The sequence below is a fragment of the Akebia trifoliata genome, chromosome 11 (assembly GCF_017979445.1).
Source record: "Akebia trifoliata isolate Shusen 1 chromosome 11, ASM1797944v1, whole genome shotgun sequence".
In the NCBI taxonomy this organism is placed as follows: domain Eukaryota; kingdom Viridiplantae; phylum Streptophyta; class Magnoliopsida; order Ranunculales; family Lardizabalaceae; genus Akebia; species Akebia trifoliata.
This window is the reverse complement of record NC_141385.1, coordinates 12,710,136-12,722,523: the sequence shown is the minus strand read 5'-3', so window position 1 is coordinate 12,722,523 and position 12,388 is coordinate 12,710,136. Positions and strand designations below refer to the sequence as shown.

The window sequence follows — 12,388 nt, the reverse complement described above, 5'->3', positions numbered from 1 at the left end:
CCTGATCGATCGAAGTAACAAATAGCCATTAAATATGCTCAAACTATAATAAAGTAATCGAATTAATGATGCACAATAATATAGGTTAGTGAATCCCAAGAGATTGGCTCAATGGCAATTTTGGACTGATAAGCAATTAATGCCTGTAAGTTATGAGTTTACTTTAAAATTCAGGCAAGAATCATGGAGTACAGACCATTTCCTCACCTACCATCTGGATCGTTTCGAGGTAAAGTATGGTGCGGTGGCACCAAGGAACACAGTTATAATTACTATCAATGAAAACAAACAGAAGAAAAGTTGAAAGCAGGAACCAAATGGCAGTAGTAAGGTAACTAATCTAAACTTGACCGAGGACCGATCATCTAAATTCTGTCAATGGCAGTAAAACAGCAGGGAGAGAGAGCTTGAGGAAAGCAAACCCACATCCATACTTCGACCCTATTATGATAACAACAATAATAACACCACTACGGAAGTAAAAGGAAGGATACTAGAAATCCTGACTAAATATATCAAAACACCAGATTTAAGCATGCATCATCATCTTTCTTCCAGTTTATGAGTAGTAGAGCAGAGGATCCAAGGTCGGCCTGATTCACTGCAACAAAGGTTGGACAGGAAAATAATTAAGAGTCCAATCAAGTTAAGAGTTGAATGGAAAAATGCACGACTCACCTCAGCATCTTCGCCTCCACCAGCTCTGGCAGAATTGCCAATCTTCTGGGCGTCTTCTGTTTGGGATAATAAGCATTAGATAAATAAGTTGAGCACACAATTGGAAAGGAGACAACATAGTAATCAACAAGCATAAGCATTCAGAGCAAATGTACCAGATTGCAAGGCAAATCACATAAGTGGACAAGTGAAAGAAACAACTCAAAGAAGAAACTAAAGGGCATTGGCTTAGTACTAGATGATGGCATCACAGACCCACTACTCGGGCATTGGATGGTGTGCTGATTTTTGGGTTCCACAACAGAACAGCAACATATCAATTTGACATAATGTGAAGGTCCAGAGTTGAAGGAAGTGGACTCCTGCAGATGATTGACAGGTGTAAAATGGGGATTTGCTGAAGATGGGAACTGTTGATGGCTTGACATAGTATCTGCATAACGAGGATCAGCAACATGTTGATACTGATCATGATAAATGTGACTGTGCTCTTCGGGTCTGCCAATATGTGTAAATTGTGATTGCGGATGCTGATTTTCCATGGCAACTTTAGCTGATGCCCATGCTCTGGCTCTGGCAGCCCAATCTTCCTCATTGTTATTGGGAATTTTTTCTGTCATTACACAGATTATGAAAACATCACCAACAAGAAATCCTTGTCCCAAATATAGGGTCAGCTACACAGATCACGAAAAACAAACCAAAATGGCAAATATGTGCATCTAAACACAAATCGTCAGGTCTAGACCAGCCCCCTAAACAATGGTTTATGTGTTGTTAACCAAAAAGACTTCTATAAAGATTATATTTCATTCGTCAGGAGCCAACAGCTAACTAAAGAGCATTAATTACTGGCACACATGCATCAAGCCATGCAACAGACTAGGCAAAACAAGTTTCAATGGTGAGTTGATATTTGCATTCTCACCCAAACAAATATATGAGCAGGTTTTATGATGAGCTGACATCAGCATTGGTTTCCTTTTTATTGAAAGATGTGACCTCACACTTATTTTAAAAAATTCTGTAACTTTTTTTTCAGGTGGGGGAGTTAGGTCCTGGGGTAAGTCCCCAAGGAAGAAAGTCAAATAAGTATAACTGGAATTGTGCCTCCAAGAAATCTTTGGTCCGAAAATAATGACAAGAAATCTTGGTGATATATAATTCATAAACATAACATTCATATTTTCATGTGTAGAAGAACCATAATTGTTGGTACACAATAGTTGTGCATCTACTACAAAGATAGGAACTTGGAAACTCATTTAAGAATGATGAAAATCAAGGATAGATAATATCTACAAGTAAACAAGGCATGGAGAGGGTTAAACAGATAACATATTATTTAAAGATGAGCAACACATGGTAAGCACTAAGTTGCAGAGCACAACGAACCTGGATGTTCCCAACCTTGGTGATGAGCCCAATTTGAATTTCCCAATGTCTACAAGCATTTATAAATAAAATAGATTAGTTGACCAGCAAACAAGTAACGAAAATAACTATTTCCATATCACATTGTAAGGCAATGGAAACTGTCACTGAATGATGTTTGATCTAAATAATGCTGAAGTTCAGAATGTCAAATTGTTTTCTAATTTACAATAATAAACAAAAAAATCATAACTTTATTGATGATAAACCATTAAGGCTGAGAAGGAATGTAGCCATTAAGGCTATTACCACTCAAGTTGAGAAAAACCAAACTCGTGAGGTTTTGATAGAGGTGTAACCTTCATTGTAATTCAATTTTCAGATTTATAAACAGAAATTAGAACTTTTGCTTGATTCTCTTCTCAATCCTAGTTTTCAAAAGAAAACTTTTGGATTTATCTCTCATTTTCTCACTGATTTGAGATCATATTATTATCATTGGGAACTGAGGTACATTTTTCGTACTTCCTTTCATCCTCAAACTGATGGCCAAACAGAAGTGGCCAACCGGAGCCTTGGAAATTTGTTGAGATGTCTAATTGGTGAAAATCCTAAGGACTGGGATAGAGTTCTTCATTTTGCTGAGTTTGCTTGCAACTCTTCTCTCAATCGAACTATCAATACTTCTCCTTTCTTAGTGATTTTTGGCTCTAACACTTCTAGTGTTACGGATTTGGCTCATTTGCCAATTTCGAAGAAGATATACAACAAGGCAGAGTTTATGACTACATCTATGAAGATTGTTCATGCTCAAGTGAGGGCCAAAATTGAGGAGTCTATAACTCCAGATACAAGGCAGCTGCTGATGTGCATAAACATGAACTTATTTTCAACGAAGGAGATCTTGTATGGGTGATAGTATTTTGTTTGAGTTTGTTAGTTGTTAGTCTATAAATAAAGGTGCAACCTTCATTGTAATGGGTGCTCCCTATTGTAGGTTAATAATGCAACATTGTTAAAAGAAATCAAGGAGATAAACCAGCAGCTAATCCCTCCACGATTCTTGTTTTAAATTTAACCCCCTCCAGTTTCATTGACCAACAATGCATCATCTACAAAGAAAGCATAAGGGACCTCCCCATAAATGTAAGTAGTTAATTGACTCATAAGTAGTGCAAAATGGTATGAAATTGGGACTGAACTCTAATGCAAACCTACAGTAACCAGAAAGACCCCTGTCTTGTCACCAACTATTCCAACATTACTTACAAATTATATCATATATGTCCTTAATAACACTATATACTCATCACCAACTATTCCAACATTAGTTACTATGTCATGAATATAAAATGAGACTGCATTCTGATGGACTGAGACTTGATAATTATGTTGCCTATGTATGGCAAATATATGCAGGTACATCGTGGGTGTAGAACACAACTTTGAAGTGTTAGGAAAACTATCTTGGCCATAACTGAAGTCTAAATAGCAGTCTAGGAACCAACATATTTGATTAGAGAGTTTTTGCAGCTTGAGATGGATAGTGTACAAGTGCTGGGTACTAACAGCAAATAGCTTAGGACTGACATGATCTGACTTTGTTTAGAAGAACAGATAAGAGATTTCAAACAAGTTTGGATCATCAATTTGGCATCCAAAAGTGGAAATCAAACAAGGCCTAAAATTACATAATAGCCAATTCAAATTTTCGAAAAATAATATAACTTAAGATTCAGATATACCTAAATTAAACAGATTTCATTTGAACATATAAAAACCATAACAACAAAAAGTGAAATCGATCGAACAGAAATGCGAACAAGAATGGAAACTCACCGGCTGGCAACATAAATCACAGCCATTGTAGCGAACATAGAGAGCATGAGAAACTTGGGATCGGATAACCAAACTATTTAATCGGTTATTCGATCCCCGACTCTGCATATCGTTTGTCTTTTGTAGTCGATCTTCAGATGCCCCTCATTCACGCCTTGATCGATAAAAAATGTTTCGATTTTTAGAACTAGATCCACTGATATCTAGGGTTGGAAAGAAGTTCTAGAAACAAATCTGATAACTAGTGTTCGAAAGAAGTTCTCGATCGAGATCGAGATCGATCGATCAAATAGAATGGGAGATGAGATCGATTGAGGGAGACAGATCGAAACAAAGATCGATCGAGAGAGAGAGATGGAAACGTCGATTGATCAAGAGAGCGACTGTGAGAAAGAGATGGGGAGGTCGATCGGAAGAGAGAGAGAGATAAAGAGCGATGTCGATCGAGAGAGAGAGAGATACGGAGAGGTCGATCGATCGATGATTGTGAGAGAGACGCAGAGAGAAAGAGATAGTGAGAGAGAGACACAGAGAATGAGAGAGAGATGAGATCGGGTGATTGAGAGTGAGATCGAGCTTGAGATTTGGAAACGTTGTCCGCAGGCCGCGGAATTTGGGTATCAAAATTTGACGGGCCAAGCCCAACAAATTTTTTGGTTAAAATAGGAGATTTTCACGTAGTGACATGCTCATCCATCTGTCTACATGACTATCCTAGTAGACAAAATAAATGCTTGTGGTGCATGCATAAAAAAATTTGTTCCAATTGAATGATCTTACTCATCTGATGCATCCCTTAAGAAACAAGAGCAAATCAGTAGTCCATCACCAACAAACCAAAAAATGGAATAAAGAATTAATTCCTGTAATTTGTACGAACATTACAACAAAAGTAAATCAGCTGTGGCATTTCATATTTTGGGAGCTGAACAAAAAAGCACAATGAAGCCACAGAGAACTCCTGGAATTAACTCACACTTGCTTTTCCAACTTCCCCATTCTTTGTAGTAATAATTGCCTGCAAGTTGAATAATAACACAGCAACCTCAGTGGCTAGTCACATCAAGTGGTAATGGATGTGATTGTTCACAAGAGAAAAACATAAATCATTATCTAGATGAAATGGATGACTAAGTTTATTATTGACCTACTATGCTGAAAGATGCCAATCCAATGCATTGTCCTATATATATGTGCATGCGCATACAGGCTGTGCTACAAGAAACATCAAAGTGAAGACCCCTATACTGTCCAAGGGTATATGCTTTCGACATAACACGTTGAGTCAAAAACCGATCAGAATTTTATATACAATTGAGTTCTCTTATTTTCCATGAAGCCAGGTAATGCCATTAACTCTAATCAAGATATATATAGGCTATTATTGTCACTTGCTGTGCCTGTTTCCCCGGCTGTACCTTAGCTATGATTTATATGGGCTGTGATAGTGGTTTTGCCGTAATCCAACCTCCAAACTGAAAAATCAAAGAACCAATTAACAAAAAAAAATACCACTGTACCAAAACAAAAAATAGACATAGAACTGGAATAGTACTCAACCCAAAACTGAAAAAAAAAAACAAATAAGCCATTAAACTATCACAAATTTACATTACAACAAAAAATGTACATTAGGGACCGTTATAACCGTTCCTTATACAATCTGAAACGGTTTACAGACCGTCACTAATCGAGGCGTCGTTAATGAAGTCCGACGAATGGAAGCGGTACTAGATCTCAGGATTTGGAACGGTTCTTAACCGTTCCAGACTCAGAATTGGGAACGGCTAAAAACCGTTCCACATTTGACATAATATATATATATATATATATATATATATATATATATATCTTAGACATCGATTTAAAAACTAATGTCTGTAAAACTGATGTCCTAAATCTAGGACTTCATGCTTCTGTTACAAATCGATATCGAAACTTTAAAAAAAAAATTAGTTTTTAAATTGTTTTTTATGCACATATGACCCGCGGCCAAAATAGACCTAAATTGAATTTACATACCATTTTGTTTACATAACCACTGTGAACATACTGTAGACACCTCAATTTGAACGGGCCCTCACTCGAAGGGGCCCAAAAACAATAATGTTTCGATAAATTCGACCCACGGGCCTCAATGGCCCGAATCATCGAAAAATGATATTGTCACCGAAACCCAAGCCCTAACACCTCTCAATGGGTTAGTAGGCTCACCAAAAGGGTTCGGCACACTCCCATCTACCCCGCTCCATGCGAAATACCGATTTCCCAACAAAAGGGGGCCAACGGGCCACTAAGGCCCAAAACATCAAAAGTGGAAACTACGGTTAAATCAACACCCCGTGGTCTCGAGGACCCGGAAAAAAGGGTCGTGGCCCATCCTACAGCTGTTCAACATCATCGCCCCGCGCTTACATACAAAAATCGATAAATTCCCCAACGGGCCCAAAAGCCCGATTCGCCAACACGTGGCATTTGTGATTAAATCAATGATTTCAAACAAAAAAAATTCAAAATAATAAAATGTGAGACTTGGGATGCCTACCCCTTCATCCAACCTTCACCGTTCCATCTCCAAATCCGATATCCAATCCAAAACAACCCACAACCCTTCTAAACCCAAGCCCAACACATTAAAAGCCCATAAACCACTATCCATACCCAATTCACTATCCGACCCATACCCATCAACCATTACCCACATCAACCAATCAACCCCTCAACATCAAAAGATGACACTTGTCATCACCATCCTTCACCTCCCTCATCCAATCACCCACTCCCATCATCATGCTCTAAACAACTCATCTAACCCATCTCACATCTCTCCAAAATCACCTCAACCCATACCCTACCCTAACCTAACCTATCCCCATCCTCTAACATCACCAACCAACCACACCTTCACTCATACCCTAACCCATCACCATTATCTAACATCATCAACCACCCACATCATCACCCATACCTCTACCCATCATCTTCCTTAAAACACTCCAATAAAATCAACTCAACCCATACTTCCTTCATCATCAATCAACTAACCCATTTCTCTCTCTCTAATCAAATAACCCCCATCAACCAATCAACCAATCTCATCACCTCACCCCCTCATCATGATTGCCACATGGCATTATCTCCTTTCTCCTCCCAAAAACCAACTTAACAACCTCTTACACAACCCATTCTCCTAAATCTACACACCTCACCTCATCAACCAACCTAACACTCATTCTCTAAACCACCCCCACTCCACCACCAACCATCACTCATGTCAACCCACCAAACACTCTACCCAAATGGATTTGGGTAGGATCCAATCCATTTGGATCTACACCTCACCCATTCTCACTCATTACATATTTACCCTCCATTTCACCTCAAATTTCACACCTTTCACTCCTCAATCCTATGTCATTACCCCTTCTCTCACATTTTAATCCCATTATACCCCCAAACCCCCTCTAAACACCTATAAATACCTCTCCTCTCATCCCAAAAAGGGTGACACCAAGTCTCAGAAGAAAAATATGTTCTCCACTCCTCTCTATCATTCTCTCATACTATCTTCTAAAAAAGGAAATTCCATTCTCATATTACACTAAGGGTTTAAGAAGCATAGAAGAAGAAGGAAGGGAAGAAAAGAAAAGAGAACCTTGAAGCTACAAGGTAGGTTTTAACCCCCTCCTTCTCTCTCTCTAACCTTCTACTCTTCCCTCTTCTAACACCCCCTTCTTCTATTTTATTTTACCCCTTTTTATGATTGGACCCCAAGGCTAAGGTTCATAAGGGTCATTTCCATTAATGAAATGACCCTATGATCAAGCCAAAATTAAATCCCTACTTAGGAAACAAATGCACCCACGTGGTACAATTTTCACTTTCTTTTAAAAATCAAAGTAGCCGAGTTGTGTAGAGGTTACCGCCACGTGGCGGGGAGAAAAGGGTGCCTAACACCTTCCCTTTTCTCCAATCGAGCCGCTTACCCGAATCTCAAGAATCGACTACCCTTATCCATCGTGAGTCACTAAAGATGCCGAAATGTCATTTCTTGAAAAATGCCTCTCGGGTGACCATTCACACCCACTTTCAACTTGAATGGTGGCGACTCCAATATTTAGTAGTTGTGGCCATCATAACGACGAAAACCACGTAGCTACACATACAATCTAGTTTTTCTTGTATCACATGTGATTGTGATTCCCATATTAACCTAAATGTCGAGAACTGACACTAACATCAACACAGAAGCAGATTACAATTCAGAAATAATTTTTATACTAAAAGAAATCCTCAAATCCTGCTTTCAGGGCATCTTCAAGGGCAGAGATTCTAGCTTGTACCTGCAAAGAAGGAAATGTGTGACTAGATATGGAGAAACATAGCAGAAATATATAGCTAAGTCTACTTGTTAATTATTACGACGGTGTTAGTAAAAAAGACAGTTCTATCCATGGATACATAAATAGTACCTGATTAATCTTGGAATGACAACACGCTACATTGTAACTTGCGACTGCAGACTCATTTGGATCTGGTTTTGATCCCAAAACTGATTCAAACTTCAATAATGCTTCTTCATATTTGCCATCCCTTGTATTAATCAACAGAGGAAAATCAGATTAGAAGCCCAAGACAAATGTTGTATAGATGTCATCTCAGTCAGTCTCCCTCTTCAAAGGGAAGAGTGCAATAGATTGCAACCCCACCAAAGTTAGTACATATTTGCATATTCAAAAACTAGAAATAACATGAAGAGAAAAGCATCTCAAGAAATTTTTGGTTTGATATATGATCTGGTTTAAAGTTTTGTGTCACTCTTGAATGTTTCAACCGAAACTTTGTTTTTTTGACATACAAGAATGCCACATTATTTAATCTCCAACAATCTTTATTTATTCATATATAAATAAAATTAGTTTTTTCAATTTAAAGCCAATGTTTTGATACATTCCAATTGAACCAGGATTTATGCATGCCATGAGGAATGCTTCACGAAAATTCACTCAAACATAAAAGTCTCAGATTCAAAATACCTATTCAATAGCATTTAAAAGACGTCGGCACATTCCCCGGCGACAATGCTCGATGTGAGTTGCAACAAGAGGCATCTCGGCAACTGTGATTCCATGCACCCTGCACAAAAACCAAAGATGAGCTCACAAAATTTGAAATATGTATCCAAAATTAAGGTCAACCAATATTACCCTCAAGAGAAAGGCAAGGGGAGCATTCTTGCCCCTATGATTAGAAATTATCACTCTTTGCAGTACTAATCCGGCTATCTATTTGGGGAATTTACCACCTTTTGTTCAGAATATGGATTGTAATCCAAAGGCTTTGTAAGTATAAGTAATTTACAAATAAGCTGTTATTCCAATAAAGTATTACATGATGGATGCTATCGATATAACTTCATCCCCCTACACCAATATCACGGTGTAAAAGCCTCGATAAAAATACTTGTCGGCTACAACCAAATAGCTTCCAAAAGAGAGAGAGGTGATGCCTGACCTGAAATTATAAGATTAAGATAATGTGTGATGTCACTTACCAGAAGTTAATAGAAGTCCAATGTTCACTTTAACATCAAATAGCCATTTAACAGTAAGGATGCTGGATTATGGTGTAGAGAAAACCTTTTAAAAACAAAACAAAACAAAGATAAAAGAATGATTTAAAAGTTCATATGATAGTCTAAAAATTCAAGCACAGGCTTGCTAAAGTTGGGAGGGGCATGGCTCCAATTTCATATGAATGTGGGGTATAAAGAGGTGTGCTAAAAATTCTTCCAGCTTTCTGCAAGGTTCATGGTCAAGTCAGATTCCTAAAAGACACTATGCATTAATTGCACTCAAGCCACACAGATTCAATAACCATCCAGTGACTGTAATCATAGATTACCACCAAGGAATGAATACAAAAGAAGATACAATTGCAACAAGTATAATATTACACATTTAAGTAGAAATGATGTGGAATAACCCAGAAAGGAATATGCAAACAACGTTAAAAAAAATATGCACTTTGTCAAACAAATTAAGGAAATGGACAAATAATAATACAGAGGAAATAAGCACCCCCAATTGTATAAGACATGTGGTATCATGTCTAGGCTTGTTCTTGTATCCAACATTGGGATAAAGCATTTCTCCATAATACTAAGAGCAACAATCAATTTTGAATTGCATTCAGCCTTCAGTGCAAATCTTTGTGCAGAACAAACTTTTTGGTCACCACATATACATTTAAGAAGGGTCCATGAAAAACCATCAGCAATATGCTTTGAAATGCCAACATGAGAATGAAGACCAGAGTAAACCTACATGCAGCAGTGAATTGAACTCTTTAAAACAAGAACAACCAACAATTAGCAAAAACAAAATGACAGTAACCCATAGATATTTTGGGCAACATGAAAAAATGCAAAGCAAGACAAGGGACATGAATTAGCAGATAAGTGTGTCCAAACTGTAATGCAGAATTATTAGGCTATAATCACTAAACAGACCACATGTACCCCTCTATTTTTCCCTATTATGTGTGTGTGTGTGTGTGTGTGTGTGTGTGTGTGTGTGTGTATGTGCATCCATCTCAGTATTGCCAAGGACCCAGACATGATTCAAGAAATGCTTACATGTCCCCATGTATGCATCCATATCTGAGCACCATCTCTTTTTGCTATTGTCTTTTATTTTTCAATACAAATTTTTTACTTAATATTACTCAATGTTAAATCTTTGGGTTTAGCTGAGCCTCAAGCAACAAGGATCCCATACCCATATCCACAACATAGATATACAAAGGGACATGAAGGGTCTAGGAAACTTGGGATTAGACAGTTTGCTCAAAGTAGGAAAGATTGGGTGAATTGCTCTTCAAACAAATGTATGACAAAAAAAATGTAATAAATAAGATTATAGTGGAATAGGACAGTCGAGTTACAAGAAGACTCCATGCACATACCTCAAATGTACTACGTAAGTGGGGTGGATTATATCTTCTTGTCCTAATATCCTGACGTTATTATTCCTTGAATACAGGAATATGAAAAGTTTAACATAGTGACTACAGTAACAAGTTGCACGAAAAATATATTAGAAAAAAAAATCAGGTGTAGTAAAGATTGACAAAAGAGGGTATAATAAGTAACACCTAACCAGTAATGTACTTCCAACATATTTCATTTTTTGGTTATACATAAGGATATATTTGGGTCATGCACTAGAAATGAAACTTTGGAAGCATGAGTTTTTACCTGACGTTCTGCATTTGGAACAAAGCTTGCCAACCCACAATCTGAAAGGTGAGGATTCAGCTCCATGTCTAGCAAAATGTTGGCTGATTTGAAATTATTGTGAACAACAGATGGTGAGCAAACTTCATGTAAATTACTTGAATAGATTCCCTTTTGTAAGTACCAAGCAATTGATGAGTATCATTGGCTAAATCAGAACAATTACTTTGTAAGGATAAAAATAACAATGTTCAGAAACAAATAAATCAATTGAGAACTTGGCCAATCCAAATCATGTGGTGAAGCTAAGTTTGCCAGTCCAAAGTTGAAGCTTAATTGGAGACAAACTCATATGGTACTTCTTCTAGTTTGGAAATTGTAGGCTTTGAGCCCTTGTGTGCATGGATATGTCTCTAACTTGGGCTTTCTCAAAAATGCATTGTCAAAAACCAGGTATCTTCTTTTCTGAGCAGAGAAAGAGTGACAGAAAAATCATTTTGGCCAACAATTTTTATTCCCTTGCTCACAATGATCCACTTACCATATGTTTAAAGCATACTCATATTATGAAGGCAGAAATAAGAACACCTCATCTTTAGAAGAAGTTGGTCTAATATTTAACCAAATAAGAGAATCATGCAAAAGTTTTCTTGACCAAATTCTTCTAGGAAACAAAGAAGCAACTCCTTCAGTCATTTACCCAATATTAACTTACTCTAATGCACGTGCTGTTCCCAGAGCTATCCTGACACGGGTGTTCCATGTCAATGGGTAGCTGTATTCATCTGAGAGGCGCACGAAGTCATGAAGTCAACCATTCCTAGGGAACTCATAAACTAGCAGGTGTTGCCCGTGCTCTGGTCACACTTGTAAGGGAGCTGAGGCTCTTAGGAAGATCACCTGTTAGAGCATTGAAAGAGAGATCCCTGAAGCATATAGAAGAGTATTATCGTTTGATAGCACAAAAGCCAGAGAAGAAGCACAAACAGTAAGAAAGAGGTTATAACCAAACCCAACAATTTTAACTCGTCACCATCAGACCCTCCAAAACATTTGGAATTGAACGAATCTTGTTTCTCCCCCTTGGATTCTGTCTCAAGCTATCTCTTATGTTAATCAAGTGCATTCATATTTTCTCTCACCACCTCAATCCATATTCATTTTGGTCCCCTTTTCTCTCTTTTAGGATTTACAACTTGCATGTTCCTTCCAACTGGGGCTGTTATATTGATCATCTTCTCACATAACCTAAACATTTCA

The 12,388-nt window shown here is 37.7% G+C and overlaps 1 protein-coding gene and 1 long non-coding RNA gene across 5 annotated transcripts; both read right to left on the bottom strand.

The window, feature by feature from the left end:
* Positions 1 to 300: 300 nt before the first annotated feature.
* LOC147390971 (uncharacterized) lies at positions 301 to 4,465 on the bottom strand. 4 transcript variants are annotated; one of them, XM_086457942.1, is made up of 5 exons: positions 3,892 to 4,465; positions 2,089 to 2,122; positions 834 to 1,291; positions 679 to 734; positions 301 to 601 (listed from the first exon to the last, which is right to left on the bottom strand). In XM_086457942.1, exons 1-5 carry the CDS (start codon positions 3,997 to 3,999, stop codon positions 544 to 546), a joined length of 714 nt encoding a protein of 237 aa, XP_086314068.1. In that variant the 5' UTR covers positions 4,000 to 4,465; the 3' UTR covers positions 301 to 543. The 4 variants fall into 4 exon arrangements, with proteins under 4 accessions (XP_086314068.1, XP_086314067.1, XP_086314069.1 ...); XM_086457941.1 differs by having other exon boundaries at positions 2,074 to 2,122; positions 3,892 to 4,463; XM_086457943.1 differs by having other exon boundaries at positions 914 to 1,291; positions 2,074 to 2,122; positions 3,892 to 4,462.
* A 3,810-nt stretch (positions 4,466 to 8,275) lies between these two features.
* On the bottom strand, positions 8,276 to 10,127 carry LOC147390970 (uncharacterized). The gene is made up of 4 exons (XR_015182646.1): positions 9,972 to 10,127; positions 9,283 to 9,405; positions 8,928 to 9,027; positions 8,276 to 8,484 (listed from the first exon to the last, which is right to left on the bottom strand). It is a non-coding gene; the product is annotated as an uncharacterized LOC147390970 (long non-coding RNA).
* Between the last annotated feature and the right edge of the window lie 2,261 nt (positions 10,128 to 12,388).

Coding starts and splice junctions, on each gene's coding strand:
- LOC147390971 (XM_086457941.1), bottom strand. CDS start 3,999: ATGCAGAGTCGGGGATCGAATAACCGATTAAATAGTTTGGTTATCCGA. Junction 2,123..3,891: donor GTGATTTATGTTGCCAGCCG/GTGAGTTTCCAT, acceptor AAATGCTTGTAG/ACATTGGGAAATTCAAATTG. Junction 602..678: donor GTGGAGGCGAAGATGCTGAG/GTGAGTCGTGCA, acceptor CCTTTGTTGCAG/TGAATCAGGCCGACCTTGGA.